At 32.9% G+C, this 26,430-nt stretch overlaps 1 protein-coding gene across 7 annotated transcripts in view; it reads left to right on the top strand.

The window, feature by feature from the left end:
• Window positions 1-26,046, top strand: part of LOC123557823 (leucine-rich repeat-containing protein 24-like) — a 47,805-nt gene extending 21,759 nt beyond the window's left edge. For 6 of the 7 annotated variants that reach the window (XM_045349527.2, XM_045349531.2, XM_053544169.1 and 3 more), the window contains exon 2: window positions 21,443-26,046. In XM_045349527.2, the coding sequence (XP_045205462.2) occupies window positions 22,528-24,801 (2,274 nt within the window). In that variant the 5' untranslated portion in view covers window positions 21,443-22,527 and the 3' untranslated portion in view covers window positions 24,802-26,046. Of the gene's footprint in view, window positions 1-10,367; window positions 10,509-21,442 lie in introns of those variants that run through there. The other variant, XM_045349526.2, reaches the window with a different exon arrangement.
• The last annotated feature ends 384 nt before the right edge of the window (window positions 26,047-26,430 follow it).

Raw genomic sequence — 26,430 nt, 5'->3', positions numbered from 1 at the left:
CAAAACCAATGTTAAGGCTTTGAAACCAGCAAAGATCAGTATCAGTAGAGCCATCCATACTGGTTTTTGAGTATCCCCTGGGTATCGGTTCTGTTTGTCTGTCAATTTCAGCACTTCATGCAACTGAACTGATCAGAAAATGGTATAGATCCAGATCAGACCACATACTGTGCAGGTTGATCTTGATCCATACTTGTTGCAAAACCCTGAAGTTGGTTATGCACAGCAGTGCTCATTAATGTTAAAATCTCAACAAAATCTTCAAAGTCTGGACTCTGCAGATTGTTTAGACTACTACATGTTGTACATGCAAGTGGGGACCCGTTAGTGAAACAAGTCATTCTACATTCTTTGTGGTGGGGTGAATGTTAATTAATCTTTCTCTATATTTTGTTTCAACTTTCTCAGCCAGACAGTTGTTTTCAGTAATATGTAAAACACTACATCTTAAAGAGAATTAATCATTGCATAATGTGCATATTGGTCATGATCTGCAATACATTATAATGAAATAAGTACCGTATTATATATATACCACCATGCACAAGGGCCCGGCCACTTTTCTATGCCAATATTGTGTGAATGACTGAGCTGAAATTTAGCTATGTCGATTTTGTACGGTTTTGTGATTTTTCGGAATGGTGATTTATATATTTTCTCAAACTTTATGACTACGCTTGGACATAAAAATTCTAAGTCGGGTTGAAATTTTAACTAATTAAGGAGGATTTAAGCTCTAATAAGAAACAATACGGTAAAATAAAAAACATGTTTGCATAATTTCTGTACTGCATTTTATAGCACCATGATAAACATTACATGTGTTTTAATTCAGACTGGCATGATGTGCAACTGTAACCAACAATAGGATACTTAATGTCAATGAAATTTTCTTCATTATTTCAGTCTTTATCTGTAATCAAGGACATAATTCAGACGTTGGGCTTTTGTTTTACAAAATGCTGTGAGTTATCTTGCACATTACATGCTACTTGTCATATAATGTGAATACTGAAGGCCAATTTTAAGTAAGTAATTTTCAGGCCTAACAGTACTAAAAGAACCAGCATGGGAGTTACCTGGTTAAGTCCTGTAATGGCGGACAGGTTACTGAATACTACTAATTTTTCACTTGGGGTGGCCACAGATGTCTAAATTAAGTTTTTTTGTTTAAATTTCTATTTTGATGTATTTTTGATATTCTGATAGAAAACAAGAGCTGTCTCCATAGGATGACACATGCCCCCATGGCACTTTGAATGAATAGTTATGGCCGATGTTAGAGTTTAGGACCTTTGACCTACGGACCTGGGTCTTGCGCGCGACACGTCGTCTTACTGTGGTACAAATTCATGCCCAATAAATTTAAAATCCATGCATGAATGACAAAGATATGGACCGGACACGCCCATCAATGCACTATCATGAAATATGACCTTTAACATCTAAATGTGACCTTCACCTTTGAGCTACGGACCTGGTTCTTGCGCGCGACATGTCGCCTTACTGTGGTTCACATTCATGCCAAGTTATTTGAAAATCCATCCATGGATGACAAAGATATGGACTGGAAAAGGAATGCACTATCATGAAAAATGACCTTTAACGTCTAAGTGTGACCTTGACCTTTGAGCTACGGACCTGGGTCTTGCGCGCGACACGTCGTCTTACTGTGGTACACATTCATGCCAAGTTATTTGAAAATCCATCCATCGATGACAAAGATATGGACCGGACACGAAAATTGCGGACAGACTGACAGACCAACAGACTGACAGACTGATATATTAAATGAACAATATTTAGGTCCATAAGTCCTTCATGAATCATCTTTTAATCTGAAATTTTGGCAAAATGTTCTTTGGGTAAAAACCTTGACAATTCTAAACAGTGTCAAAGTGTCAAAAGTAATATAGAGTTCAACAACTAGCTGTATATAACATTAAAAATTTTGTTTTTATAATGACACTTCAATAGAATAACATTATTATTCTTTAAATATTAAGTCTTTCATTTAAAATTTTCAACTCTTTTAGACAATTTCTAACAAGAGCATGAACTCCTGTTATACTAACAACTAAAGGGAAGTTATCAAATACAGTAAAATATAACAATAACATTTTAGCTTATGTATTAACTTTAAGAGACAGCTGGAGAAAATGCAAAATTTTAAGCTCAGCCTAAAATGGTTAATATAGAGTATCAAGGACAAGTGTTCACATGTGATGATTGCGCAAGCACGGTCATTACCGCTAAACATGCAAATTACATGATAGCGTCATATCTGGATGGTTACTGTAGAATGTATTTTCAAGATTAACACTCTTACTTTCAAGGCTACCGTTTTATCATGATGTCAAAATATTTACTATATATTTAGCCTTCAAATTTAAATTTAATCTTTAGTATGTATATTAGAACCTTTTGTGGCAGGAATTCTTTTGACACATTGTCACTGAGTGTCACAACGAAAGGTTAGTATACCAACTTGATTTTCAGAACAATTAGTAATTTGGTAACAAAATACATGAACTCAACTGAAAAAGAAGAAATTGACTTTTATTTATACCGTATATAGGAAACCCAAATGTTGCCAGGCCATTTCATATTACGTGCAGTTGCATCAATTCCAGTCTCCTTAGAAAGATTTTGTAATTAAATATGTAAAATTACCAATTTATAACTTAAAATGTAGATGGTTATCAAAGACAAAATCAACCAAAAGCAAGCAATATACCAAAATGTGGCCTGCAAACCCAAGGTCTCTTACGTTAACCCTTATCATGCTGCATTGATTCTGCCATCATGATCAGCCTGCACATCTGTGCAGTCTGATTAAGATCTGCACTGTTTGCCATCCAGTCAGTATCTTTTTGTAAGCATCCCTTTTAAACAGCTAAAGTTACTGTCTAAACTGAAAGATAGACAAATCCATCATAGAAATTTAGCAGGGTAAGGGTTAAAGGTCCAGTTCACAGTAGAGAATCAGACAATTTAAAACACTATATATACTATGATGTGGAGGAAATGGACTGAATTTCAAGCTTGGGGAAGAAGATTTCCTAAGAACTTTTTTTTTTGGTGGATATATATATATAGCATTTTTCTTTGTAAAAAAATCTCTCCTATTGTTATTAGCTATAAAGTCACAAGTTTCTAGGTAACTCAAGAACATTTTGCTGAAAACAGTAAATTACTTGGTCATCACTCATTACTACTTCACTGTAGGAAATTGCAAGAGGATTTCCAGAGGAATTCCGCCCAGTTCAATGGATCAATAATGTCACAAGTCTAATGTCTTCTTTGTTTGTCCTTTAAGCATCAGATGGTCATGACACTGGAAAGCCAGGCAAAAAACAAATCAAAACAGCACAACAATTAATGGCATATTAGCTTTCACTTAAAATCAATTTCTTTATGCCTTAATTACAATTCTGCCGAGTCAGCAGTAGATGGCATGGCAGAAACTTAAGACGAAATCAATTGCCAGCATGTAAATCAGTTCCATTAATGGACTTTTTTATGTAAGATGAATATCCTAAACAGGCACTGAACTGACAATTTATATGCAAGTCTGTGACTGGCATTTTTTACATTGGTAGAAACAGGATACTGGCTGGCCTTTATGAGAATGCGTGCATACTGAATTTCATGTACTAGTTGTCACATTGTTTGTTTTTTATTTTCTGCTTTACACCTTTTCATTTCTTACTTTAACACCTTTTCATTTCTTACTTTATTCAATTTTATTAATTCCTGCTTTATTCAATTTTATTGTTAAACCCCTTTTTTATTCATTTCATTTGACTTCTCAGATGAATCAATATTTTAAAATTGCTGCTTTATTCAAATTCAATTCCAATGTGTTATCAGTCCTTTTAAATTCCTGCTAATTTTACTTGTTCTTTCATTTCCTGTGCTTTGTTCAAGTTTTTCATGATTTTTTTTAAAAAATCATCGTAGGTACTCAGACCTGTAAAATGAAACAATACAGAATAAAAGTGGTAACATTTGGCATGACTTTTACAGAACATCATCCGAATTACAATTTTTAATGCTATTACCAGTAGCTGTCATTTATTGTAACATACTAATTAATATTCAAAATATTTTGACAAGTACATTACACTCAATTTTCCTTATCAAATTACAGATGATAATCACTGTTAAGGTATATCAAAAAATAATATAAGTAATTATTATCTGACATATATATACTACAACATGATTGCCGTGTATGGTATTCATCTATGTTTACATTAATGAAGAAAATTTTGTGTTATTTAAGTAAAATGATTATGTACATGAAAAAATTGTGAAAATTTTCTTTAATCAATTGTGACCAATCTTTTATGACAGCTGCTTAATTACTGTATACAGGACAAATGAATTGTGTTCAAATTGACATTTATAACAAAATCAGTAAAAAAAACATGGATAATATGACCATAACATGATGGCTCAATGAACATAACAAATCCATTAACATCTCAAAACTTTGTATAACACGAGAGACAAAGTTGCTAAACATACACACATTTTTATCTTAAAAGGAATATTTTGAGGACAGATGAGACCTTTTTCTGATCTAATAAGTGGCCATAAAATATTGAACAACACAAATATGTTGATGGTGATTAATTAACCATAGCCTAATTCCCTATACTTCATCCAGACTAATCAATTACCTCCCTTTAAGGTTAATGTTTATCAATTTTTTTCAAAGGACACATATTTTCGAGTAGTAATTTATCACTTTGAAAGTCATAAAAAATTCATGTTAATGTCAATAAACATGTGATATTTCAAGGCATTGATTAGATCAGTTTTCTTTTTGCATTTTTTTTTTGGTTTGTTATATTACCCTCTACAAAAATTTGTAATGTACTTAATGCTTTATTAACTAATGTGATATTAGGTTTCATGCATAATTTATCAATTTTTCTTCAACACATAAAAATAATTGCCTTGTAAATATCAAACTATGCTACTACTTGGTAAGATGACAAAATATCAAGCTTAAGAGTTCTCTGTATAATGTCGAAGGTACAAAATAATGCAATACAAAATTTCCAACAAATCTATATATAGCTGATATTTTAAAAAACAAGAGGGCCAAGATGGCCCTAGGTCGCTCACCTAAGAAACACTCCATAACAGTGTAAAACATGTTTGACCTAGTGATTTCATGGAAACAAATATTCTGACCAATTTTCATTAAGATTGGACCAAAAAATTGGTCTCTTGCGATAAAACAAGCATTTTCTTAGATATGACCTAGTTTTTGATCCTAGATGACCCATGTTCAAACTCGACCTAGATTTTATCAAGGCAATCATTCTGACCAAAATTCATGAAGATCAACTGAAAAATACAGCCTCTATCACATACAGATGTTTTTTCTTTGATTTGACCAAGTGACCTAGTTTTTGACCTCAGATGACCCATATTCAAATTCGACCTAGATTTTATTAAGGCAATCAACCTGACCAAATTTCATAAAAATCAATTGAAAAAAACAGTCTCTATCGCATACACAAGATTTTTCTTTAATTTGACCTAGTGACCTAATTTTTGACCTGAGATAACCATATTCAAAATCGACCTAGATTTCATCAAGGCAATCACTCTGACCAAATTTCATGAAGATCAATTGAAAAATACATCCTCTATTGCATACACATGTTTTTCTTCGATTTGACCTAGTGACCTAGTTTTTCATCCGAGATGACCCATTTTCGAACTCGGCCTAGATTTTATCAAGGTAATCATTCTGGCTAAATTTCATGAAGATCAGTTGAAAAATACCGCCTCTATTGCATACACAAGGTTTTTCTTTGATTTGACCTAGTGACCTAGTTTTTGACCCGAGATGACCCATTTTCGAACTTGGTCTAACTTTCATCAAGGTAATCATTCTGACCAAAATTCATGAAGATCAATTGAAAAGTACCGCCTCTATTGCATACACAAGGTTTTTACGTGATATGACCTAGTGACCTAGTTTTTGACCCCAGATGACCCATTTTCGAACTCGGCCTAGATTTCTTCAAGGTTATCATTCTGACCAAAATTCATGAAGATCAATTGAAAAATACCGCCTCTATCGCATACACAAGGTTTTTCTTTGATTTAACCTAGTGACCTAGTTTTTGACCCGAGATGACCCATTTTCGAACTTGGCCTAGATTTCATCAAGGCAATCATTCTGACCAAAATTCATGAAGATCAATTGAAAAATACCGCCTCTATCGCATACACAAGGTTTTTCTTTGATTTGACCTAGTGACCTAGTTTTTGACCCGAGATGACCCATTTACGAACTCGGCCTAGATTTCATCAAGGCAATCATTCTGACCAAAATTCATGAAGATGAATTGAAAAATACAGCCTCTATCGCATACACAAGGTTTTTCTTTGATTTGACCTAGTGACCTAGTTTTTGACCCCAGATGTCCCATTTTAGAACTCGGCCTAGATTTCATCAAGGTTATCATTCTGACCAATATTCATGAAGAAGAATTGAAAAATACAGCCTCTATCGCATACACAAGGTTTTTCTTTGAGTTGACCTAGTGACCTAGTTTTTGATCCGAGATGACCCATTTTCGAACTCGGCTTATATTTCATCAAGGTTATCATTCTGACCAATATTCATGAAGATTAATTGAAAAATACCGCCTCTATCGCATACACAAGGTTTTTCTTTGATTTGACCTAGTGACCTAGTTTTTGACCCGAGATGACCCATTTTCGAACTCGGCCTAGATTTCATCAAAGTTATCATTCTGACCAATATTCATGAAGATTAAATGAAAAATACAGCCTCTATCGCATACACAAGGTTTTTCTTTGATTTGACCTAGTGACCTAGTTTTTGACCCGAGATGACCCATTTTCGAACTCGGCCTAGATTTCATCAAGGTTATCATTCTGACCAATATTCATGAAGATTAATTGAAAAATACAGCCTCTATTGCATACACAAGCTAAATGTTGACAGACGACAGACGACAGACGACAGACGACGGACGACAGACGCCGGACATCGAGCGATCAGAAAAACTCACCTGAGCATTGCTCAGGTGAGCTAATAAACACCACTTAAACTTCATTTAACTGTTTATAATATCATAACACCAAATCTTGTTACCTTTTGACTTTACAGGCATATGTCAGACAGGTTGACTGCAACACATGAAACCTCAACTAATAATTAAGCTTATAGCAGCTAGGTATAGAGCACAAAATAGCTGCAAAAAATAGATCTCGAGTCTTGTGGCACTGGACACTTTCTCTGTGATTACTTTACTGAAGACAATAGTGTGTCTAGTGTCACTGGTCCATCTCCGCTAATCCATGTGGGGAAGTTGTCAGTTACTTACAAAGAAAGGTTTCAGGGGATAAACAATGAACAAGAACAATAAAAAAACATGCTACTACTTAGTCCACCTAGTCTGGCTATCAACTAGCAAATCTTTTATCATTTTTAAAAAATGTTTTTCTAAATTTTCCTCTTTTTTTCACTTTCCTCAAAGAGAAGGGGCATAATTTATATAAATTTTGAATAGCCTCCGGAGTTATCTCCTATGAACAAAGTACAGCTAACATAGCTGTAACCATAATTATCCCAATACAAAAGATCTCGACCTGCATTTTGCAATGAATTCCTTCCATAATTCTTACAGTTTGATCACTCAATGCTTGAGCAGTTTCCCTGTACCATATTAATCACAAGGAAATGACATATAGTCAAGCAGTAGTTATCTTAATTATCTATTCTTGATAAATTAATCTCAATGATAAACTCTTTATTTACAGACAGAACTATTTGAACTTTTGAACCACAGGAGCCAATATTATCAGATACCACTGCTATTGAAAGAAAAAAATGCTACTCAATCAAGTACTAAGTGACTTTTGTGATTTTATTTTTCATTTTTAGCAAGTTGCTAATTTTGGTTGCAATGTGTAAGGCAATAAATCTTAGATTTTCTTTGCATTATTCATATTATAATACCTTGTCATGAACTTTGTACAGAAAATGCAATTTAAAAGTGAAAAAAAAACAACAAAACTTTTAAAACATCAAAGTTTGAATATTTAGAATTACCTGGAGCCAAGGGTGACCTGATTTTCATTAATTTTTTGCAGTATCACCTCAGAATGATGTTCAAAATATAACAATCTGCAAATTTATTCTTAATTACTACTCAGCAGGGAGTCAGCATTGTTACAGAATTGTCACACCTTGGTTCAAGTTTTGCGAACAAGGTCTTCAAACAGGGCTTCCCCTTAAGCTCAGTTACAACTCTATGTAGTGGATTAAAACTTCAGTCTGACAGCTATCTACTGGAAAAATCAAGTTTGATAACTCTTGCCATGTATTTAAGCAATTTTTCTGAGTTACAAAATTTTAATAAAATTTCAATTTCCGATAATTTTTGTTTTTTATTTACAAAAAATCCTGCCAAGCAATGGCCTAATGTGTAAAGGCTTAGAAATAGCTGAATACAGACAGCTCTTGTTCCTCCATTTATCCATTGCCAGAGCTCAGTTCAAACATCCTGGCTCTCTCATACAAATCATGTGATCCTGGGGGCTGTTTTTCTTATATTAACTTAATTTAGATTGGTCAAAAATCTGGAACATTTTTCTTATGATGACCTCAAGCAATTGGTGTTTTAACCTTTAGTCTGATGGAGGCAAGTGATTTGGTCTTTGCAACCAGTGCAGACCAAGATCATGGTCTGCACTGTTTGCTATTCAGATAGTAAACTTTTAGTGAATATCCCTTCAAATGATAAAATGGTGTTGCCCACAGCGAATGATGGACCAGTCCATTTCAGAAATCTAGCTGGATAAAGGTTAATGCATATTAAGACTGATATGATATGCTCATAGTAATCATAATTGTACAAAACATCAGATTCATATACATACTGTCATCTAATGAAATAAAATACTGTCAATGCATGTCGAAAGGTTGTATCAAACTCTATTAACAAGGCATTATAAATGTCGACAGATGGCAGGTACATTATCTACTGTTTATAGATCATACTAAAACTTCTTATACGGGAATTTACAGTCCTCAAGTATTTGTGTATCATAATGTCATAAATTTATCAAAATTTATCTTTTTGGACATACTAGTCCTGTGAATTTTGACATATTCTGACTTTCCTTATCAAAAACTGAGTATGTGTACTTGTGTGCTATAAGATAATATAAAACATGGAATTTAAAGGATATTTTAATCATCATCACACAAATGGTTAAGAGAAATTTCTTTTTTTTTCTCTTTTTTTTCTTCATTTGCACTGCGGGTATATCGGTATTTTTTCTAGCTTGGCTGCTGTAAAAAATTGTTAAAAGTGTATTTAGAAAAATGCTGGCACTTGGTGCAGATTTACGATATTTTTGCAACAAAGAAAACAACTTCAGTATTTCACAAGGGGATATTGTTTCTAAAGACCCGTTAAAATGATGATATTTTTTTACAAATTTGAACATCATGATGCATGCATTTTTCTATAAATATCTTGAACCCATATTTTTGCACTTCTTTCTAAATGTTTAAGACATCACATTAAAGAAGCCCTTTAAGTTATGTAATTAAGCTGAAAGTAAACAATGTTATTCTTTTTCTTGACTATGATTTAATTTAATCTGTCATGTTGAGAAATTAGCTGCTAAAAATACCACAAAATAAAACATCGACAGCCTTGAAATTCTGGCACATATTGTCTAAAAGTAACAGTTTCCAGGGTTTTGATAGATATAAAAAAATATGATATATATGTCTGCTTTGCAAATGCCTGTACATGTAACAGGCTGTAAAGTCTTTTCAAACTATCAAAAAGTCTTCAAACTTAATAGTTATTACAACAGATCATTTAAGCCATAATCTATATACTTTTTTGGTGATAAAATCTTTAAAAACTTTCTTAATATTTAGCTCATTGTATATATACCTAGTTACGATGATTTATAATATATTATGTATTACGAGCCATATTTATCTTTTGTGATAAAATCAGTATCAAGATAAACTACAGGTTATTATTTTATCATTTCAAATCAACCAATCAGTGTTGACTTTTTTATGTACTCTGAAAATTAGCTAACAGGGGCAATTTTCATACCATATCACAAATTAAAGGTATGATAACCATCTTTTTGCACTTATCAACCCTCTAACGAAATTCATTTATTCAATAAATCCATCAGTTTCAAATTTCATTTGAATTACATCATGACAACTTAAGATTATAATGCTCTACCTATGTTTATTTAACAATGACATGTGTTGCATGATAAATGCATGTTTATCAAACCTCTTGCTTAGCGTCTTTCAACATGTTCAAAAGACCTTTTATTTCGTTTAACTTAACTTAAAGAAACTATTAAGTTCTGTCACAATACGTTTTAGTTTTTCAACGGTTTGATTTAAGATTTTCGAAAATGGATATTTAAAACAATTAGATACATTTTCAACAGTTACTGTAAGTATTATTACTCATCTTCGGTTTAAACTTTTGTTTGATGACAAAAAGCAAATGTTTTCTGACTTTAATTGCCGTCTTAATTAAGTTTTTATATAGAATAAACAGGAAGTACTTTTAACAGGAAATACAATCTTACAAAAAATGATGACTTTATCATCATTATATTTGATACACTGTATCAATTAATTAACAATTGTTTTTTTCCATTTATATTTAGAATTTATGCCCACAAAGTACATGTATGCAGTTAGTTTGTTAACCCTTAGCACGCTAAATTTCTAAAATGGACTGGTCCATCATTCAATTTGGGCATTACCACTTATCATTCAAGGGAGTGTTCACTGAAAATTTACTGACTGAATAGCGAACAGTGCAGACCATGATCAGACTGCACGGATGTGCAGGCTGATCTTGGTCTGCACTGGTCGCAAAGGCAGAACCACTTGCCGCCAACAGGCTAAAGGTTAATTAGTTTAAAATGTTTGTACATTTGGAACACTTTATCTGGATAAGCTATATATTTCAAATGGTTAAATGAAACTTACTTATAGAAATGTTTAGAATAATAAAGTGTCAGTCACACAAAAGGAGTCAGATCTATATCTCCAACGTCAAGGTCACAAGCGAGGGCTTTACATTGTAACCTTGACCTAACTTCAGTCTGTGCCAGGTGTGAAATTCCAGGGGCATGTTAATAACAGAGTTATATGTTTAAAACATCTGCATTATTAAACTTACGTACTAATATAGATAACTAAAATTGCAACAGAATGGTCCACTGACAACTAAATCGAACAAAGCAGTCTGAAAGACAGCTATAATCCCCGACACTGTTAATTGGATAGTGAAAGGGTTGATGGTATTGGGTGGTTGCATTGACGTTGTTAAGTATATTTTATAGTCCAGGTATGACAACATCAATGAATTTGAAAATCCTTCAACGGGTTTAAGATATGTAACAGAGCGGACACAGAATGGAAGACTCAAACCTTTGACCTTGAGTGTGACCTTGAGCCAACATGACTGACTCATGAGTTCTGCATATCATCTATATGAGGTGATCATTTAACTCAAGTTTCATGAAAATCCTTCAAGGGGTTTAGGCGATACAGAGCTCAAACCTTTGACCTTGAGTTGTGACCTTGACCTTTAGCCGACATATCTGACTCATGAGTTCTGCACATTGTCTTGATGAGGTGATCATTTGACCCAAGTTTCATGAAAATCCTTCAAGGTGTTTAGGAGATACAGAGCGGACACAAAATGGAACATTCAAACCTTTGACCTAAACTGAAAAGTAAAACTAAACAGAAACGAGAACCTGCACAAATTGAAATTCTAGTACTGTTCGGCTACTGATTTACGTCTAAAAAGGTGAAAAAAGGTAAAGTTTTTCCACAAGTTGATAGATTTAGAATTTTTTAGGCTGAGAGTTGCAGATTAAAATTTGGCAAATACATGAAAGCTTTAATTGCTGATTCTGAAACAAAATAAAAGGTATCAGTTGTTTGGTGAATATATAGTATGTGAAATGGTCTTTAAAATTTAAACAAGGAAATGTGCATTTGAGAAATAATGAACCACACTGACGCATGAATTTACAACACAATTTACATGTAATAAAGGTTGTAATTATTTGTGTGCATGTGTGTTAACAAGGGAGTGTATTGTGTCCTTTCAAGTTAATTGTAATGATGTCTAAGGTTTACACTTGTTAAAAAGAATCTTTGTTCTAATTTTTGTGGGAAGACCTTTTAAACAGAAAATAATACAGGTTTCAGCTGACGTAATTCTTTTAAAATAGCTTTTAACAATTTTAACAAAAATGTAACAGAAATATATCGTATGTACGTGTTAAGATAATTGTGTATGCAAGTAGTATGTTTAAGTAGTAAAGGTATTAACCATTTACCAAGAAGTCATGGGTTCCAACCTATGCACGCAGCTTGTGCAACTACAACCCTAGTCAAGCAAACCCAGTCTTTCATCAAACCGATCAAATAATCCAGCTAATAGTTCATTATAAACTAATCTGATCAAAAAGAATTATCACTTGTTCAACTTTTCCATTTAAAAATTATACATTTTAAACACATTTTTTGTGGCTACAAATTGCAATTTAGAAACCTTTTAAAAATATTTACGAGCCTTAATGATTATCCTACCTTATATCAAGCTAAACTAATTGAATTTTGACAATGCTTGAAAAAGCTAATAAATGTTTAATTTCCATCAGCAACACATTATGGGATACATTTATTCTTTCATCAAAATCTCTTATTGCACCTTTATCTGTTTAAAAGTTGTAAAATCTTAAAAATTGTGAAATCAAAGAATAGAAAAATACATTTAGATACTTCAAATAGTAAATGTTCTGCGAGAAATAAAAAGTTAATCAAGAAAGTAGAGTACCGGTATTCCCTATTAGGAGTATTACATTTTTCGCTTATTATTGGAAACATCTCTGAAGAGATAAATTTTTGTGTCAATCGAATAGCCTTGCCTTATTTTTATGTAATATTTTGCAAATTTCTGCACTGCCTGCTTTAAATTTAGGCAAACTGCACCAATTGGCACAAACAGGAAGAAGCGTTCATATGAATTTTAGTGGGTTGTTTAAGTCTTCCTTTCAATAATATTAAACCATAGACTTACCATACTGGCAAAAATGTAATCAACTGCACATAATAGTAACTTATTAAAAACCATGGCCAGTGTCTGAATATGAATCTTTGATTGACAATGAACATATTTTCAACTGCATGAAATTCTAAAACCAGTTGGACTGCTCTTACTTTGAACATTATTAAGACCATTTCAGGTAACCAGTTCATTCTCAATTAAAAACAGCTCAGAGCACAATTTTCAAGATGGAAATATTTAGAAGTTCCAAGTAAAGTCCATTTACAAGTTCAGCAACAGGACAAAGTCATAATTGCCTTTAATGACCAGCTCTGTCTGAGACTTCAGTGCTTGAAGGAGTTCATCAACAGTACAGCAAGTCCATTTTCTACAAAATGACCACCTCTTTCTGTGTGAATTATGGTATTTCTATGATCACTTCCAGTAAATTACCCAGATAATGCCCCCAAGTCCTTCAAGATTATTCTACCATCATTAGATCTCCATTACACACATATTATTCTAATAACATATAGCAGTTAATTATCTCCCTTTAGTGACCTTCTCTGACAGTCTCTATGATTTTCATGGAGTGGCCTGGAGTACTTTACTCACTAATAATTGCATATGTTCCTCACGTAATTGCACAGAGTTTCAATTCTATCAGTTCCCAGTTTTCTACGGAAAATTCTAGTTAAGCAATAAATCAGATTTCATTTAAATTTTGAACAAATTTAAGGCAAATACACAATTCAACTTAATTATAACTGAAAGCTAATCCAGGCAACATATTACATGGGGAAACTCTAAAATTGGAATCTTGCACAAGCAACATACTTAAACAGCAACAGGCCATTTGTATGTATGTACAGGACTCAAAAGTTCCATACAAAGCCCTGGGCTATATGTCAATGGTTTTTGATAGGGGGCTTAGTATGAAATACAAGCCATTACAATGCTTGTATTAAAACAAGGTCATTTCAAAATTTCATCAAGTGATTTATTATGTACCATCTAAAATTTGCATGATTTTAATGAAACAATTAATTCTGTATGAATAAAACATCTACAGTAATTAACTTGCTTTCTACAGGGCAGTATTAATACCACCATTTCACCAATCAATACTTGGCAATCATATTAAATACATTTTGTATTTCAAATGCAAGTAAAACTTCATCTCAAAGAATGCTCCCAATGGAATTCTCATTATTATTTATGAGAAATTTTTGAAGATTGTAACAAGATACATTGTAAAAATTTTATTTAAAGTCATTTTTACATAATTATATAAGACAACATTAACTATGTATAGCTAAAATGACCGACATATCATTGAATCATTGTTTCATGCAAAACAATTTGGAGATGGGTTGGGACTTACACTTGTACCATTACAAGCACGGTATATCTTTGTACCATGGTATATAATGATTATTAATTTTCGTCTAGTCGTCACTGTATATTACACAGTACTTCTTTATCTGGGTCCACTATTAAAACTATACCTTTTACTTAAAGGTCCAATACTAAGGAAAGTGAACATTTTAATTTCTTTTAAAAAGCACAGAAACTATTTCATTTTATTGGAAAATGAAAGTTGGTATGTAGAAATTCGAAATAAATCGCAGTATATGTACAATTATTTTTCTATGAAGTATGAAGAAAGTTAAAAAGACCTGGGGGTCATTCTGTCGATTCATTGAAATTTCAACATAATACACATACATTTCTTTGAGTTCCAAAGACCTTCTGTAAATTTTGACCTGCCAATCTTCAGTATTTAGTGTCTTGCAGAAGTCTATGCACTGGCTATGAAAAAAATTGCCAACTCACTTTCCCTTAGTAATGGACCTTTAAACTAAAGTATTAGGGTTATATCATCTGGTGGGAATATCTTTTATTTACACTGTCCTGTACACTGACTTACTCCTCAGTAGTGGTTTTGCCACTGACCGTTCCAATGCGGGGGGCCTGACTGTGTTCCTTTATTTGTTCATTATGTCCTAGTGCTGGGTTAATGTTTGGAGAGGCTTGGTTTTTGGAACAATAATTGGCTTTCCCTGTTGGATATTTATCGTTTTTGTTTTTTTTGCCTTTGAAAACAAGCAGAGAAATCCAAGAATAATTCTTCTTTCTGCAACTATTCTTTCCAACAACTTGATTGATTTTGGTCTGAGTGTGATACAATTTCTCTCAGGCTTTGCATTACAAATTACATGATACAATAGTTCTATATTGAAATTCTGACAGACAGAACTGACTTACAGCTTCTTTACAGTGCCAAATGTCTTGTTTACGACTTCTGGCCATTAGCCATGTTTGTAAACAAACATAAACACACACTGCATTGGAAGCTATATGTTTGTGTATAATGTATTAACACAGAAACTGTTGCATGTCTGAATCAAAGGACTGAAAGGCGATGGAATAGTACTATAAACCCTATTTTCATCTTGTATTGTCTATATATAAACTCAGTTTTCACCTGTTATTATCGGCAATTTATAAACGCATTATAAAATGTTGGCAGCAGATTGGCAATTAGTTGTCAGTTATCACACTATTATCTAGTCATTAGTAAAAGCTTTTATTTACCTGGTAGGGAGGAGAATTTACTTATTTTAGATAATTATGTGAAGTTCAAAAGACAATTAACAACTTTTAATGGAAGGAAATTATTTTTGGTACATTACTAAGGAAGTTTCATTCTCAGACTTCATGAAAACAAAAAACTATACTTAGTTAAGTTCTGTTCTGATTGGAAATAGTGACTGATCTATTTTTCTTTTCTTTTTTGACAACTTGCATTCTGTTTGCTATAAATATGCATCCATACTGAGATAAACAAAATTACGGAGAATGAAAAGAACAAGTTCTTCTTTTAATCTTTTATGTTCAGTAATCATGTAAGTTTTGCAACAATTATTGAGTTTATTTTAATATTTCATAATCTGATTCAGTAAATTTTAAAAACATTATAATTTCTGATTACCTCCCTTTATGTAAATTTGCAAAAGCTTTACAATTTTAACAAGAAGACCTTTCTATATTTTACCTGTATGAACAGTCTCCATCACACTTCAGCGTCAGCATTTGTTAAATTTTTTTGTTTAGGTCCATCTTTTCTCAGAAACAGTACTATAAGTCTTAGAGTGTATCATCATTAGGTGACTATGTTACTCAGGCCAAGAACCATAACTCTGGTACACATTTTGTCAGAATTATGATCCTTTTTTGTACTTAGAAGGCGTTGTTTTTGTTAAAGTTCACTTTTCTTCAATACTTACTATAGCTTTGAGTAAGAAAGCCAAGAACAATAACTCTTTTCTTACATATTGTCTAGAACTTGCAGACAAGTGATGGCACCTGCAGGCAGTGCTCTTGTTTTTATAATTATCTTCAAATTGTAGGGGCATAATTATCTTTCTAGATAACAGTTCTATCAAGTCTTACTTAACTTAATAGAGCTTATTTGCCTTTTTCTTAATGTCTAATTATAAAACAGGATGGGTCTCAGACAAGTTTGGAAGCATTTCTGTAGAAGTCTCAATTAAGTTAAAATCTATAAAAGGCTGAATTAACAAGATCCGGGGAAATATTTCCACACAAAAGTCTCATGTTTTCAGTAGAAGGCTGAATTAATGACTATTCCAAGGATGTCACCTAACATACAGCGACAAACCTCTTCAGAATCAGCTGAAAATTTTCTCTAGGATAATGTGTCTCAAAGACAGCCAGGAGTATACTAAAGCATACTGTCACTTGACATTTCAATAATTTTCTTCAGAGTGATTGGTCAATAGTCCAATGATGCAGGGGGCAGAATTTGGACTACAATGCTTAAATAAGCAGAATTAAACATAATTGTCATCTAACATATAGTAAGGCCTTAAAAATCTAGTATCACAAACCATACTGATTTAATGACCTTTTTTTTCAAAGCTTCTGTTCCAAGGGTAACAAATTTAATCTTTGTCCTAAAGGGTCATTATCTGAAGTTATCCTAGTTACAATTCTTACTCTTTGGAATCTTTCTTGTTACCAACTATAGGCTACAAAAATTCACCACACTATAAGCATCTATAGATAATTTATTGCAGAAGTAGAAAAAAATCATACGCATTGTGAGCAGCAGACACTTTAATTCATAACGAAGTGAAGCTTGAATGCAATCTGAAAAATTCATCAAAAATGAGCATTTATCATGCCTGATGATTAGTGGAACATCTGTTTTATTATCTATCCTTGATCTCAAATTGCTTCACTGTAAACTCTGAGAGATACTGACATAAAAAATGCATCACATCTGCTTCACATTTCCTGCAAACGATTTAACGTTTTTTCGTAATTTTTTTTTCATTCGCCCTCTTTCTTCAAGTCTACTACAATTCTGTTGTTTACTTTCCCAGGAAAAAAATATCACATTTGAACTTCATGAATGAAAGCAGTAAATTCAGATCTTGAAAATTCACAGAAATTTCAATTTTGTTTTAAATCGTATTTATGAGAATTGTCACTATAAATTAGAATGAGTGTGAGCATGTAAAAGAAAGAACAGTTTAAAATCATTTCGTAAGGACTTTATTAAAATTCATGCATGTTAAAGTGGATGCTATCTTGGCAATGCATTCTGATGTCTATGATAAGGACAATTGTTCAATATTTATTGTCTAGGCCACATTAGATAAGATTGGTATGAAATCTTTTTTAGATATATTGTCTCTAGGTAAAGAAATTTTTGGCCTAAGTTTGTAGATCCCTAATGACAACTGTTTTATGATTACATAAATTTTTCTCCATATGAATGTTTGATATTTTTTTAGCTAGTACAGAAAGCTGCTACATTAGCAGCTGAAGAACACTGAAGTAGAATACAGAGAGAAAATAATCCTGTAGAAATAGCTGGTTGTCATTACAAAAAGTCAACTACTAAGGTGACCTAGTTCCAAGAAAATAAGAAACTGCTTTACCTTACCATAGTTCTGGCAGTTTTGATGGCAGTTTTGTGTCACAGCAGCTATCACAGGGTTTACAGACCAAAGGGGTTTAGGCTGACCACTCAATGTGCCAGAACCTCTTTGGTCCCAAAATAAGCTTGCTTGAGAACAACAATAGCCTTTACTAATATTACTAGCGCCAGGGACATTTAACGCATTCGGTTTTGCCAAGAAAATTTAAGTAGATGCCCAGTCATAACTCTTTGCCTACCGAAGATAAAATGTTAATCAAATTCGGAATGATGGATCCTGCATTTTTTTTTAACAAGCTCGATGAGGCAAAGGTCTTAAAAGAAGGCCTATTTTGTCATTATCCCTTTGCCTCAACAGAAAATGGTTAGAACTCTGGTATCATAAGAGTTAAAGAACAACTTGTAAACCAGTCCCATCAAACCCTCTATAATACAGATTTATGGATTTTCCTTTATTGGACTTCAAATATTGAATGAGAATGTAGATAAAATGATGGATGATCATCGGAAGTAGACCTAAACAATAGTATTGATCACTGACTATATAGCTGTCTACTCAGCCATTATACAGATGCCTTTTGTGTTTGTAATTAATTAATTAGATTCCCCCTGTTAAGCTGACATAAACACAATTTCTCAAAATAGAAGTAGCAATTCAGCAAAAAATTTGATTTCCTTCCGCCAAATGATTGAACTCAGAATAAGCGAGAATCTATAGCAACAAAAAAAAAAAGGGAAATTCTTGGCGCAAAATGCAAAAGTAACAGAAATCAAATAAATTGCAGACTTTATGGTTCCAAGAAAAAGAAAGTTTGTCAAGAAAATTTAAATCTTTAAACCAGTACAGAGATGATTTATAACTGCTACTAAATTTCACTAAAATAAATCATTTAGACTGAAAAATAAAATTGGGTGCAGGGAGCTTTGGTCTATAGAAATAGTTTAAAAAATAAAAAATAATAGAGATGATAAAGGAATAGGATAAGAAATACAGAAAATGTTAATAATTCTTTAAACTGATAATAAAATGAAGTCTGTAACAATTATTCATTTTAAGGGGATTAAACATTGTGCAGCATGTTTTCAGTTTACTACTGGCTATGTATTTATATATATATATAGGTATGTATATACAGTTGATACTCGGTATCATCCAGCATTTTACTTCTAGATAACCGAAATTTGACTTAAAATGATATTTTTTGCATGTGTTTTGGGGAACAGGAGTTGACAATGTCTTCCAGATAGTGAAATTTCGAGATATTTTAGGGACATCGGAATATCGTGTTTCAACTTTATATAAGTTTGCTCCATCTTCTTAACCTCTAACAGTGTACTCGCAATAAAAAGTCTTGGAGTAAAGGAAATACTGTAATTTTCTCAAGAAAAAAAAATCTAACTGTTTAGAAGACAAATTTTCTGATATTCGGAATATTCTTGTGAGGTCTCTTGTTCATTCTAATGTTTTGAATGAAAATCTTATGTACATAGAGGATGTATGGAATGGCGCAGGCATGGCAGCATCCCATTGTTCTCACATAAATGTTACTATATTTCAGGTAAATAAATGACATGGTTATGTATGATAGCAATATTATCTTCACATTATCATTACAGTTGTGTTACTCACAGTTAATTCTATGTCACAGTTCATTATTGCTTAGTACCGTATGTAGTTACTACACTCCGTTACAACTATTTTTATATGCAAACCCATATATTACAAAGCGAACACATAACAAATCATAGGACGAGGAAATTTAATTCCACAAAATAAGTCTGTTTTTTCAAACCACAATTTTAACCATTTTAGAGTGTAAGATTTACTAATGATGACCTTTACCTTGCCCAGATGGTACAAAAAGGGCTATAACTCTAACAAAATGCAAGAGAGGGTAATGGTTCTTGACATACTTTACTCACGTTCAATTAATGATAAAAAAACGTACAGAATTTCAAAAATTAATGCTCGTACACTGTGCTCTCACAGATAAAAATATTTTCCATGAAAATAAAACTAAACCTACCATTCATTTTGTGCTGCACATTAAAAAAAAACGTTGAGCCTTTTAAAGCTGTATATTTTACAGCAGAATTCAGACATGAAATGTCCTTTTTCAGGATTTTTCTCTTTAACTTTGAAAATGCTTGTAATGAGTGATGAACATGCTCCTCTTTGAAACTTACATCACAACAACTGGTTTCTTCAAAGAATGCAATAATGATTTAATTGCATGTTTAGAATTTCTAACAACTAGTCCCCTCAAAGAATTAAATAATGATATAATTGCATGTTTCTATCTAATTACAGTAGGAATATCACAGAAATAAGATAGGAGATAAAAGCTGGATGAAATACACTGCACAGCTTCAAACATGAAATTATTTACAGCAGCTCTGTCTGTTTGGTACATTGATCATAGTATACATATTATATATATATATATAATAGTCTCTTGACCAAAGTAAGTCTCACTTAATTTTTAAGTTGTTTCTGGGTTAGAGGGTATATTCTGTCACAGTTCAGGTTATTACATCAGCTGAAAAAAAAAATCAGTACATTTTTCAGTTTTGCAATGGTTGATCTTGATCTGCACTATTTGCAATGGCAGAATCATTTGCTGCCAGCAGACTAAAGGTTAATTTGGGTCTACAACAAAAATAAAAATACACAAATCAAAGACAGCTCTTAAAAATCAATTTACTTCATGTTTTTCCCAACAGGATGAAGCCAATTAAAAGACAGAAATGAAAATGTATCTGGGATGAATGGTGTCATCCTTTGGGAATTTGCTCTTGACATCAACATAGCTCTACAAAAATAAATTCTAATGATTTTTTTTGTCTCCAGAATGTTAAATACTTGCCTCTGAGAGCTTAAAATGAGATCTGAAACTGGCAACCTGACAATGTAATTAACTAACTGGTAGAGTATGATAAATTGGTTGAATGTTACTGTTGAATTACAGAGACAAATGCTTTTTGGAGTACTTTAACTTCAATTTTGTTTTTAATGCAACTCTGGGTCCTGTAATAAATTTCATGTGAATTTGCACCCTCAGTTATAAAGATAGGATAACAACAGAAAGTTGATGAATACATAATCACAGAATGATAGATTTAAGAAAAAACTCAAAATTTTGTTTAAATGTCTAATATTTAGCAGCATAATTAAATATTATACATGTGCACATTCATTGTCCATTTTATATCTTTAATAATGTACCATTTAAGTCAGGATACTGATTATATTTTCTTTCAATATTACTTCCATACAGGAGATGATAATATTTATTTACAGACACATCTTATTGACAGTGTTTATTTTTCTTTTCAGGATGTGAAACAAATAGAAGGTGAACGAAACAGCCTGATCTGTGTCAACATCAATCTCAGCTTCCCTTGCTAATTACAACGTATGTCAAGTCAAAGCTTTATCGGAATTTCACAAGGAAGAAAAAAAAACACGCAGAGAGTTACAGCTCTATCCCATTGTCATTTCCAACATCCGTGTGTAAGCCGTGGAATTCCGGAATTAGCGAGGAATTATTGACAAAATCAGAACAATTGAAGTCTTACTCTATACGCTACTGCACATGTGACACAGTGTGACAGATGTTAGAGGAAAATATACAAGAGTCGCGAATGTGTAACAGGATAATTATGCACTCATTTGTGAAAAATCTGTTGCCGCTATTGGAGTAGTGCAATAACATTTACATAACGTGTGACTTGTGGGAATATTAATCAAAATTATCCTCAAAATCTCCCGAAGGAACCCGAACTAATAGTTAATAAACAGAAAGTGACAAAATATTGATGAAAATACACTCAACTCATGAAAACGCATTAAACAGAGAAACAGAAAATTTCGGAGAAAAATAGTCATGATATAATTGATGGAAATGTTGTCGACAAATGACAATTTCTGAAATTCTCTCCACTTATACTGAAAATCAATAATCATAGAAATATATGAGACAGCTTGAAGTCAATGTAAGAAACCTCATATGTTCATGCAATTATTCTACTATTACTTTTCCGTGAATGATCTTGATAGTAAATTTCTGTCGGAAAAGAAAAATATCTGAATGAAAAAATAATTGTTGTTTTCAAAAATAAGGATGAGATATCAGATTCTTTGTGTAGGCTGAACCAATCTGTGGAGGCTGTGTACAAGGTGTGGCAATCTTATTGGAAAATTTTCTGTGAGAAAAAGCCATCGTTTACATGGCAACAAGAGTTCATTGATAGATGTCTATCAGTTTGCCTTCATGATAGTAGTGGAGTAAATAATAACAGAATCTGAAAGGAATTAAGAAAATTTTCATTAAAACTCTGTGAAAAGGAGTAGAATGGAGAGATCAGTATTTCGGTGAAATATGAAATTAATTTAAAAGGTGTTTTTACATTTGGAATGTTATGTGTATAGGAATAAATATTTCTGGATCGTTATACTGGATGTATGTACATACAAGTCATTACTCTGGAATGCAAATAATGCAAGATTGGAATATACATGTTAAAATGTATCGTGTGCTATATATTAGTATTATTTCTATCAGTTTGCTCAGTGAGGGAGTTGTTTCGCTTCATTACGAGTGCATCCCATCCAGTCAACAGGAAGTAGGAATGGGTGTAGCGAACTGTTCCGCTCAGAAACTTGCACATGTGCCTCCAAATCTTCCGCATAATATTCGGGTGCTAGATCTTTCAAATAATGAGATCACAGAACTAACCGACTACTCATTTGTGAAATACGAATCTCTGGAGATATTATATTTACGCAACAATACATTGTCTAGACTGGCGCCTAAGGTATTTAATCGTCTAAGAAAGTTGCGTTACTTAGATTTATCATTTAATAAAATGGACAAAATTCCGTCCCAGTCTTTTGGTGAACTGAAAGCTTTATTGACGCTCTCTCTACGTGGAAACAGGATTACATCAATTCCAATGAATACGTTCAAGAATGTTTCTAAACTTACTAATCTGTATTTATCGGGCAATCATATAGAATTCATACATCCGAGAGCTTTCAATGGATTATTCAAATTACAACAGCTTGAACTACAAAATAATGCTTTGTCATTTCTTAATGGAACCATATTTAGATATTTCAGTTCCGAGCTTAAAGAAATTAAGCTCTTTAACAATCCATGGTTCTGCGATTGTAACTTACGATGGCTACTACAGTGGCTTAGAAACGGCAGTGAATCAGACATTCAACGTCTCCGCTGGAAATTCCATACAGATGAACCGATATGCGTTGGCCCGTCTATTGTCGATCAGCGAGCTTTTTCAACGCTGTCTGGGAGCTGGTTTATCTGTCCAATCAGAATGTACTCCAAAGCAAGAAATATTGAGACACCAAAAGACAGAGAAGTTGAACTTTTCTGTAAATATATGTCTGATCCTTTTGTTGATATTCAGTGGCTGAAAAATGGGGAACTTATAGATTTAAAGAAAACAAATAAGTTTGCAGTTGAATCGGAGGGTGATACAATGATAACTAGTAAACTTCATATCTACAACTTTCAATATGACGATATTGGCGAATACGAATGCTATGCCGAAAACAGGCTCGGTAGAGCTTTTGATTCAAGTTTGGTAACATTAGAGGGTGTAGACCCATCTAGTATTTTACTTCCAAAAGAGGCCCGTGAGGATGATGCAGAGAAAGACAGAACACGGAATGCCATTATCGCTTCTTCAACAATTGGAGGGGTTGTGTTTTTCTTAATAATGATAGGAATAATAGTGTGTCTGGCTGCAAGATGTAAACGGTATCACAAAAGAAAGAAAGAATCGATTAGAATGAGTTTCGAGGAACATTTAAAAGCTAACGGCATTATAGAACCAAATCCTAAGAATGAACCAATGGTTTATGATGAAGTTCCTGACGGTACTTTATCAATAGACGCAGAACTGGATGAGAATGATTCGGTGTATGATTCTTTACAAAGACCACGTGTTCCAAGTTCAAGCAACACAAATACATATATTTCATTTAAAACAGAGTTTTCTGAACCTGATGATGTGCCAACTCAAGTTTATTCACAAAGTCAACAGACAAATAACAATTCGAAAGGAAGTGACGGTTCGCAGTGCGAATCAACATCTCCACTTTTAGAAAATATCTCACCTATTCTTATTGACCCAAATGATCCATTTTATGAAGCTAATCTTTACGTTCCTAGACTTTTCGCTTCTACAAACAATTATTTAAGCTCAACAAACAATGATTATGATGATGATGGTGGTTTTTTAGTGCGCAAGCACCCGCCAGACTTATATAGTCCTTATTCAGATGATAACGGATTTATTATTCCTTCGTACAGTGTTGGTCAAATCATGCCGCACAGAGCTTCAACCTTACCACACAATGGTCATATTGGACATGACCAAACTTACATTCCTCAAAGAACACGTACATTACCTCGCGGGTATTCCCCGTACCATATGGCAGATTATGGCTCAACTCCAGTCGTACGGAGTAACAGTGTTTCAGCTAACCATAAAAGTGCTTCAGTGGGACATCTGGGTATAAACCCACCAAAAAAGCCACCTCGGAGTTTTAATTCTAGAGAAACAGTGTCCCTACATTCACAAAGCAGTTTTGGTGACAAAGAAAATGGATTTAGATTGTCCCTTCCTAAACCTGGGACAGTAGATAAATATGGAACAGCTGTGTAATATTTTTGAAATTTATTTTTTGATATAACATAAATAACTTTACTACCATATTTCAGTTTTGTGAAACTAATCTACTAATCTGAGGCTTAAAATGAAACAACATTTATTTTTTAAATGTTTATTACAAACGGTGTTTTTTTCTGTCATTTTTTTGAAGGGCATAATTTGTTAAAACAAACAGATTCAGATGACTGACTGTCATTATAGATTCATCTACTAATTCTGTACCTTGAAAAAAGTCATTACTATTATTCAAAATGAATATTTGCTATAAAACTAAGTGGGACATGTGCTTGTAAATATGCTCAATTCTTTAAATAATACTAAACAAGATCCATCAGTAATGTATGAGATTTAATATTTTTGAAACTGAATTTCACTCATTCAACTATAGTGAAAACGCTACTCACTGGGGGCACTGATGGCTCAAGCTCCAGGGTTTGTTGGAGCATCTATGACTCTAGCACCTTTGAATTCCGGAGTCGCGATCATTCAGCGATTTTTCAATTTCCTCTACAATTATCTTCTATGATTGGATCACTCTGGATAAATCAAGCCTTTTGCACAGCCCCTTATGGCCTCGAGTGAACCGTGTTTACACTATAGTTCAGAACTGCACATATTATAGTCAAGGTTTTGTATATACAGAAAATTATTTTTTGTTGCTTTTCTTAGCTGCAGCTTTTTAAGAACTTTTTTTGTCAAATTTTAATCAAGTTTCATGAAATACTACATCAAAAACATGACTGTTAACAATAATCATGTATGGTTATAATTGTAGACCATATTTGCCGGAGGCACTCTGTGTCTATATATTGTGAAATTCATGTATCATTGATTTTTTTAATTGCTTTTGATAAAAGTAAATGAGACATATTTCAATTTGATATACAAGTAACTGGGACCATTATAAAAGTATGCAGTATTTTTGTTCATTTCTTTTTAACATTTAAGTGCAATTTCATTAATCATAACATAAGACTCATCAAAATGAAATGTTAACAAGAACTTATCTGATTAACATGTGTCATAACACAATTTATTATGAAACATTGTGAAATAAAGTGTGTTTAAAATGTTAAAGATATTTATTTACTTTAGAAAATGTTTTAGCCAGAATTGTAATAAAATTCCTGTCCTTAGAATTACTGAATTTATAAACAACATTGTTACGGAGTTAAAGCAGAAATTTTGTTCCTATATGTCTGTAAAATAGTGGATCAAATATGACTGATGACAGCACTATTTCTTAGTTCTTATAAATTGGCCATTTTTTTGTTGTTGTTTGGGGTGTCATTGTCCCATTGACTTAGATACCAGTCATATGATGACTTTCCAGCTTTTCATATATTAGGAAGACCACAGATGCCGCTCTGGGCATTATAAATTTCATAACGAGCAGGCTCCTTAAAAGGTAGAACTACCAACCTTCTGTAAACCAGCTGGATTGCTTTCTCACATACAGAACACCTGAAGTGAGGCTCAAACCCACATTGGTTAGGGGCACATTGGTTAGGGGCAAGTGAAATATAAGTTGGTCAACGTGACATCACCATGCAGAATATTAACAATGAAATAACAATTTTGGCGAGAATGGAAGCCAACACTGCCATATCCACAATTGTAAAG

The sequence above is a fragment of the Mercenaria mercenaria genome, chromosome 5 (assembly GCF_021730395.1).
Source record: "Mercenaria mercenaria strain notata chromosome 5, MADL_Memer_1, whole genome shotgun sequence".
Classification (NCBI taxonomy): domain Eukaryota; kingdom Metazoa; phylum Mollusca; class Bivalvia; order Venerida; family Veneridae; genus Mercenaria; species Mercenaria mercenaria.
The sequence above is the reverse complement of the archived record's forward strand: the minus strand, read 5'-3'. Positions and strand labels throughout refer to the sequence as shown.